This window comes from Cibotium barometz, chromosome 11, assembly GCF_041138505.1.
Source record: "Cibotium barometz isolate CiBa-2024 chromosome 11, ASM4113850v1, whole genome shotgun sequence".
NCBI classification, from domain to species: Eukaryota; Viridiplantae; Streptophyta; class Polypodiopsida; order Cyatheales; family Cibotiaceae; genus Cibotium; species Cibotium barometz.
Genome location: NC_141056.1, coordinates 58,321,602 through 58,330,171, shown reverse-complemented (window position 1 = coordinate 58,330,171; position 8,570 = coordinate 58,321,602). Strand labels below are relative to the sequence as shown.

The following is an 8,570-nucleotide window of genomic DNA, read 5'->3' as shown; positions in this document are numbered from 1 at the left end:
AGACGTAATGTATGTGCAAGGGAGGGGTTCGCGAGAGACAGAGATGTAATATGTGTGCGAGGGAGGGGTTTGCGAGAGAGAGAGCTGGAGAGAGGGGTTGTGTAGTGTATGTCACGACCTGGGTTTTCCCTCTCTATTGTATGTCACAACCTGGGGTTGCCCTCTCTGCTACCTGCGCTATAGTGCTCCACCACCTACTCTTGCAACTCTCATGCCACCAAGCTCCCACACACCCCCGCCACCACTGTCTCCATGCCTTGTCTCCTCACCAGGAGGGGCCCGTGCTAGGACGATGCACGGCCTGGGCTTGTGTGTTGTAGACAAGAGAGGCACGAGAGCAAGGAGGCGCCAAGGCCTCATGACCTTAGGGTAGTCTAAGGTATTGATAATTAATCGGGTGTGGGAGCACCCAATTAATTAATTAATGTGCATAGCCTTGCTAAAGAAGTTTGGAGCCTCTTCGTGTTAGGCACCCAATTAATTAATTAATGTGCATAGCGTTGCTAAAGAAGTTTGGAGCCTCTTCGTGCGGGAGCACCCAATTAATTAATTGATGTGCATAGCCTTGCTAAAGAAGTTTGGAGTCTCTTCGTGTTAGGCAACCTTTTCTCAAGAATATTGTAACCTCGCCATTGACGACTGTTAAAATTACAGCAATGTGATGAGCTATGGTGGATCAAATGCTAGAACCAATATCATTACAAAGTGATTAGATGATAATTAAGATGTGATTAGTGAGTAATTAGCTAAGTGATTAGATGATAATTAAGACATGATTAGTGATAATTAAGATGTGATTAGTGAGTAATTAACTAATAGTTTAATGTAGGCATGGATAATAAAAAACCAGCAAATTCTCATTAGGCCAATGTCTCAATTTATAGAGTTTACATCCAAGCATCAAATCCCACTGATTTCTCCTTGATTCACTCCACCTCTTTTGCTTGATTCTCTCCACCTCTCCTAGAATATCTCCACCTCTTTTGCTTGATTCACTCCACCTCTTTTGCTTGATTCTCTCCACCTCTCCCAGAATATCTCCACACTTCCTAAATCTTCTCATGCTACCCTTTATTCTCTCCTAGTAGATTCTTCTCACCTTTTCACAGGTTCTCTCACCTTTACACATTCTCTTTTACAGCCTCTAACCAAGGGCTTGTTCCCGCACACACCCTATTCACTTGTATATTTCAACACCTCCCCTCAAGTGAATACTCCTAGCACACCTGGACCCTATACCAAGTTTCCCTCTTACTTGATAGTCTACTTGATAGTCCGCGACCAGTGCCTAGCACACCTCCCCTCAAGTGAACAATCTTAGCACATCTGGACCCTATGCCAAGTTTCCCTCTTACTTGATAGTCCGCGACTAGTGCCTCAAGTCCCTAAACTCATAGTCCTTGACACACTCTCTCTCTATGTGTCCAAGGCTACTACAAGTGCCTACGACCTCGACTAAAGTGCTCACACATACATCTACCACATGGCCTACATCATCGGTGGCTCAGAGGTGGTTTTACTTTGTTGGGATAGGTTACATTGGGTTGTGGGGTCTCTCTCTCTCTTTCTCTCAGAGATTTTCACATGGCTCCTCACTCTTTGGAGCCTCACATCTTCTCTTGTCTTCAGTCTTCTTGTCATGGCAGCTTCTCTTCATGTGTCCATGTCTTCCTTCTCTTTCAGTCTTCTTGTTGTGGTAGCTTCTCTTCTCGTGTCCATGTCTTCCTTCAATGCTTCCTCTAGCTTTTCTTCTTGGTGTGGATCTTCCTCTTGGAAGGAGATGTTCTTCTTCTTTCATGGCTGGGGCCATGAGCTTGTCTGTCAGTCCTTCTTGCTCCATTTGAGCTACATGTTTAAATGTTTTGTTGACAGTTCTTTTGGGCTTTTGATGTTTATCTTGTATCATTATGCAATGCAAACCCAAATCTATGCGGGAGGTCTTACCTCTTGCCTTATTCTGGACAAGGGCGGTGTCTGATCCCATTTTTACACTGATGCAATGTGTCCAATACATAATGCATATAGCATTCATTCTTATACACATTCCCAAATGCAACTCTGGCTATGAATAATCTTGAATTTGCGTGTGATTTGTAGGCATTAACTAAGGGTTAAATACAAAATGATAATTACCACAAAATGATTTGTAGGCATTAACTAAGGGTTAAATACAAAATGATAATTACCACAAATTTATCAGCATAATTTTATCAGAAATTACATTAAATCAAGGGTAACCAATCTTAATGGTTAATTTGAACCCTCAATTGTACCAAAATACAGTGATTAGCATTGATTAATCACTGATTAGTAAATTAATCCTTTGTTTTGTGTGCAAAAAATAGAGTATGCGGGGAGCCCAGATTTGAGGCCTTAGAGTTCAAATGAGCTCAAATCCTTTCAAGCCCATCAATAGCAATTAGTCTAGTAGAGGATTAAGCCAAGAAACACAAGATTTGACCAAACATTGAATGCTTAATCTCTGTTTTATCAAAGTCACCTGCTCTGCTCTGCAGATTTGATGAAGAGCTTGGATCTCACTGTAGACTTGATCAAATCAAATTCTGACTTCACCAGCTTGTAGAGCATGCTTGAAAACCCCTGGAGCTAAGAGGAATTAGGCTGATTTGATTTGATGAAGTAGAAATCACTGATTTGCTGCAAAAAAACGGCGCTTCTTAATCAGCAAAAATCGACTGTGTTTCTTGGCGGTTTGCGCTTCTGATTGGCTTGGCTGGAGCACCACTGAGTTAGCTATGTTGGGTTAGAAGGGTTTGGGCTAATGTTGAGCCTACAAGGAGAGGGAGCTCCTCCACTGGCTGGGGGTACAGAAAGCTTCTTGAAAATAACTAAAAAAATTGATTATTTTCTAATTATCTACTAATCCTAATTAACTAAATAATGGGCTCATAAACTTGATGGATTCTAGGCTTGGCTCTGATACCATGTTAAAATTACAGCAATGTGATGAGCTATGGTGGATCAAATGCTAGAATCAATATCATTAACAAAGTGATTAGATGATAATTAAGATATGATTAGTGAGTAATTAACTAATAGCTTAATGTAGGCATGGATAATAAAAAACCAGCAAATTCTCATTAGGCCAATGCCTCAATTTATAGAGTTTACATCCAAGCATCAAATCCCACTGATTTCTCCTTGATTCACTCCACCTCTTTTGCTTGATTCTCTCCATCTCTCCCAGAATATCTCTACACTTCCTAAATCTTCTCATGCTACCCTTTATTCTCTCCCAGTAGATTCTTCTCACCTTTTCACAGGTTCTCTCACCTTTACACATTCTCTTTTATAGCCTCTAACCAAGGGCTTGTTTTCGCACACACCCTATTCACTTGTATATTTCAACAACGACTATCTCCAACTCAAAGGCCTCTACCACCAATACCCATTCATTGACCTCCTAGGAGCAACCTCCTACAAAGTAGAAGCAAAATGAAGTTGAGTTGTAGAATTAATCCCCACTGCCTAAAGGAGAACCTAAACTCTTTGCCCAATATATAGATCAAGCACCTGACTAGCCTCACATCAACATCAACAAATGACTACCTTCTTGCATTAACATCCACAACCAAAAATGTCAACCATGTACATCACTACAAGATGGATTTGATCAATCTTGTGTCAGCACTTTAAATCTTGTTCATAAAGTCTCATCAAGTGTGACATGACCCTCATCAACCTTTACGACCAAGACCAGTCCCAGGAGCTACAATGATAGAAGAAGTCGATGTACAAATCACTTGTACTCAAAAAGCTAAAAAGCTTAGAAAGAGAGAGAACACTAGCAATCTAAAAGACCTCAACTCATAGGGAGGAGAGAAAATACATTTTGTGTATATCTTCAACAACAATGATGCAACGGCCAAACAATCCATGTCTTCATCTTTGGCAATTTCATATAGCACCAAAGGTAGCATGCAACAATTCACCTTGTTAGTTTTACCATTGATAATTAACTGATTCTATGAAACTATTTGCACGAGGTGCTTCTTGTTCAAATTCCTGATGGGGGTGCACAGACAAAAGCTCAAATTCCTTCTCCAGCAGGAGCCACGGGACGCTACAACTGAAACTTTCACTGTAGAATTTGCACAAGCTCTAATTCCTGACGGAGGGCGGGCCGCGGACAGACAAACACCCAAGCGTGCATAAAAATAATTGGATAACAGCAAACCCTTTTCGACCGAATGCTTTTTCATGGATGGCAGGGTGCTTACCCAGCCCGCAAAGCAACTTTCTGGGGTGCAGGCAGGTGGATATGATTTTGCTGGAGCTCTTAAAGCCTGCACCGATGCAAAGGCCTTGAAACAGGGCAAGCTGATTCATGATCACATGGTTCAAAATGGCTCGGACTCTGCTTTGAGGGTAGGCAACATCCTCCTCAACATGTATGCCAAATGTGGCAGCCTTGATGATGCTCGCCGAGTCTTTGACACCATGCATCCATGGGATCTTGTCTCTTGGACCACAATGATTGCAGCACTTGTTCAAAGCAAGCATGGTAAAGAGGGTCTTCATTTGTTTTGTCAAATGCAGCAGCAGGGTTTGGAACCAAATAATGCCACATATGTAAGTGTTTTGAAAGCTTGTGCTAACATGGTAATCTTACTACAAGGCAAAATAATACATCATCACATTATCAAAAGTGGATTCGAGTTGGATTTAATCGTTGAAAGTGTACTTGTTGACATGTATGTCAAATGTGGCAGCCTTTTAGATGCACGCAGAGTTTTTGACAAGTCATCAAAAAGAAGTATAGCCACATGGAATGTGATGATTTTAGGGTATGTTGAGCATGGACAAGGGCAAGAGGCCTTTGTGCTTTTCCAGTCAATGCAAGACAAGTGCATTGCTCCAGATAATTTTACGTTTGTCAGCATGTTGAAGGTGTGTTTCATAACAGGAACCTTGGGTCATGGTAATTTGATACATGTGGAGATTATTAAGAGTAGCTTTGAGCTGGATGTCTTCATTGGCAGTTCACTTATCGACATGTACATGAAACATGGGAGCCTTGAAGATGCTCGCAAAGTGTTTGGTAATATGGCCAATCAAGATTTAGTGATGTGGAGTAGCATGATTGCAGGATATGTCTTACACGGGCATGGTCAAGAGGCACTCCAGCTTTTCCAGCAAATGCAGCAGCAGGAAGGCATGCAGCCTGACTATCTTGTATATGCCAGCATCTTAAAGGCATGTTCCCACATGACAAATCTAGATCAGGGTAAGCAAACTCACATTTACCTCCTTGAAGGTGGTTTTGAGTCTAATGAGTTTGTGGGATGCAACCTAATTGACATGTATTTTATGTGTAGGAGGATAGAAAGTGCACGCAAAGTTTTTCAAAAACTGCCAAAGCAGGATGTGGTGACTTGGAACACGATGATTGCAGGATATGGCCAACATGGACTTGCCGCAGATGCTTTTCAGCTTTTTGAACGAATGCAAAAGGAATGCAGGAAATTGAATACTGTAACCTTTCTTAGCATTCTGAAAGCGTTATCAAGCAGAGCATTTCTGGATTTGGGCAAACTGGCTCATGCCTGCATAACAGAAAATGGTGGTGAAACTGTTTTGTCGATTAGCAACACGCTGGTTGACATGTATGCCAAATGTGGTAGTCTTGAGGATGCATTTAAAGTGTTCGAAAGGCTGCAATGGCGAGATACTGTGAGTTGGACTGCAATGCTTGAAGGCTTCGTGTGTCACGGGCATGCTGAGGAGGCTCTTCAACTTTTTCAGCACATGAACGCAGAGGCAATTGAGCCAAATGAGATCACATTCACTACTTTACTGAAAGCATGCTCCATCATGGAGGCCCTAGATGAGGGTAAGTTGCTTCATGCTCAGATAACAGAAGAAGGTATCGAGAAGGGTGTTGCGGTGGGCAGTGCTCTCATCCACATGTACATACAATGCAGTAGTCCCAAGGATTCTTTTAGAGTGTTCAATGATCTAAAAGTAAAGGATTTAGTGACATGGAGCACTATGATTGCCGCTTATTCTAATTGTGGGGATGGCAATGAGGCCATAAAGCTTTTCCAACACATGCAACAAGATGGAATTGATCCTAACAATATTACATATGTCAACATGCTAAGTGTATGCTGTAGTGTGGCAGCTTTGGATCAAGGTAGATTGCTTCACGGAAGGATCATCGAAAGTGGTTTTGAGTTGGACGAGTTCATTGGGAGCACCCTCATTGACATGTATGCCAAGTGCGGGAGTCTTGAGGATGCATGTAGGGTCTTTCACAAACTGCCCAAGCAAGACTTGATAACATGGAGTGCAATGGTTTCAGGGTTTGCTCTTCATAACGATTATCGTTCAACCTTGAAGTATTTTGAGGACATGAAACATCAAAACTTGAAGCCAGAATCTTCTATATATGCCTGCTTACTATCTGCTTGCAATCATTCAGGCCAGTTGGATGAAGGCTGCTATCATTTCACATCAATGAGACAAGATTATGGAATCATTGCTAGCCCAGAGCATTACAATTGTGTGGTAGACCTTTTTGGACGTGCTGGACGCTTGGATGAAGCAGAGGACTTACTTCAAAGTATGCCTTGGCAACCTGGTACTTTGACTCAGATATCTTTGCTAAGCAATTGCAAAACATATGGCAACATGGATCAAGGAAGACACTGCTTTTATCAAGCTGCTTACTAAAGGGACATCCATCATTCTGGATGTGTGTAACTCATCCTTCTGTGCCGAGGCTTTAAGTTAAGCCATGCTTCTGATCGCCTGTATGCCCACCATGTAATGCCAATCATCTACGCCGAGCTTAACTTTGCGGGTTCATGTCATGCAACTTTGCACAAAGTGGATGACAGTAAGAGATTTCTGGTGCAGAATGGCCTTTTGGTTTTATGCTTACTGTTGCTACTCTGCTCATGCCTTGTTTAGAACCACTTTTCAAATTAACTAAAATAGGCTCTATTCATACTTACGGAATTTTTGCTGCGCAGTTTAAACAGTGGAACCCCGTGACCTCATTTCCTACTTTTGCTGCATTTGGCTGATCCGAATTCTCTTGATAAGTCAAATTTGACTGCTGCTGTTTGTCCTGGGATCCCACAGATCCGATTTTTTCAAAGTAAGGTTTCAATCAAAGACGTAACCATCCAGGGAATGTCACCCCATCCGAAGAGGCCAGTTGAAACGTACCCCGACCTTGGACAATCTCAATTTGATATGGACCTGTCCATCTGAGCCTTAGCTTCCGAGGATGCAGACCCGTTCTAGAATTGAACAACAGTACCTAATCTCCTTCTTGGAAGATTTTGTGCTTGGTATTTCTGTCCACCCATGCCTTCCTTCTTCTCTGCAGAATTCTTCCCAGGACATCACTCTTCTAGGACATCACTCTTCTACCTATCCTCCTCTAGTGCTAGGAGCTGATCCAATCTATGCTGCATGGATTGGTTTGGGGAGATCCTTTCTTGTGCTGCTATGCACATGCTGGACACCGTTGGATTATATATCATCTCCAGAGGGTCCACTACATCATTTTCATGCTTGTACTGGCCATTTATGAGGCCCTACATGTGCATATTTATTCAGGTATTTAAAAATGCTTTTATAGCATTTTTATGCTATTGTGGAGGTGTCGGCCTGCTACAGCTGGCCGACCAGCTCTCCTGGGGAGTATGTAAGTGTTGTCCCCCTTTCCCCCATTTTATCTCATTCTTTTACATCCTGTTGAAGTCATTAGCAGCTGCTTCTGCTTCTTATTATTGTACAGCACCTACGGGCTTCCCTCGTGCTCAGTTTTCAGCAATAAACATTAGTTTCCAGCATTTACAGGTCTTGTACCTGGGCCTACATCTGTGTTTTCTATTTGCTTCACTTTCTTTCATGGTATTAGAGAAAAACCCTGACCGATGAGTAGAGAGCTGCGTTTTCTGTTTTGGCAAGATTGGAGCTTATACATGCAGATCTTGGAGGACCTATGGAGGTTGAGTCTCTTGGACGGGCTCGATATTTTCTTCTTCTTGTGGATGATTTCACTCGCAAAGTCTGGGTATGTTTTCTGGCTCGCAAGTCAGATGCTTTTGCCAGTTTTAGGACTTGGATCGCGATGGTGGAAAATCAGTCTGTCTGGGGGTAGAGTTTCATTCCTCCGAACTGATAATGGCGGCGAGTTTGTACCATTTGATGACTTCCTTGCTTCGAAGGGCATTTCAGATAGACTAGAGTTCCTTACACTCCTCAGCATAATGGAGTTGTGGAACGGAAGAACCGGACCGCTTAAAGGCCATAAACTAGTATGAAGGGGGTTTGCCCTTTACTTTGTAGGTTGTTCTGAATGCCCATAGAGCCGAGTGCAGCTTCTGATCCCAGTTTGGCCGATGCTCACTCACAATCTTCTTGAGGATTGTCAACAATACCTGATTGGTGGATTCTTCTTGACCGTTACATTGAGGGTAGTACACAGTGGTCTTCTTATGGATGACCATGTGCTTATGGTTAATTATGATATTACGTCATTGAATGCCTTTCTTGGTCACTGACTAACTCCACCAGACATCTGAACCTGG

At 42.4% G+C, this 8,570-nt stretch overlaps 1 protein-coding gene across 2 annotated transcripts; it reads left to right on the top strand.

Moving 5' to 3' along the window:
* Window positions 1–3,860: 3,860 nt before the first annotated feature.
* Window positions 3,861–7,833, top strand: LOC147634385 (pentatricopeptide repeat-containing protein At4g39530-like). 2 transcript variants are annotated; one of them, XM_086805531.1, is made up of 2 exons: window positions 3,861–3,934; window positions 4,233–7,833. In XM_086805531.1, exon 2 carries the CDS (start codon window positions 4,357–4,359, stop codon window positions 6,694–6,696), a length of 2,340 nt encoding a protein of 779 aa, XP_086661657.1. In that variant the 5' UTR covers window positions 3,861–3,934; window positions 4,233–4,356; the 3' UTR covers window positions 6,697–7,833. The 2 variants fall into 2 exon arrangements, with proteins under 2 accessions (XP_086661657.1, XP_086661658.1); XM_086805532.1 differs by lacking the exon at window positions 3,861–3,934 and having other exon boundaries at window positions 4,454–4,593; window positions 4,734–7,833.
* Window positions 7,834–8,570: the final 737 nt, after the last annotated feature.

Coding starts and splice junctions, on each gene's coding strand:
- LOC147634385 (XM_086805531.1), top strand. CDS start 4,357: ATGGTTCAAAATGGCTCGGACTCTGCTTTGAGGGTAGGCAACATCCTC.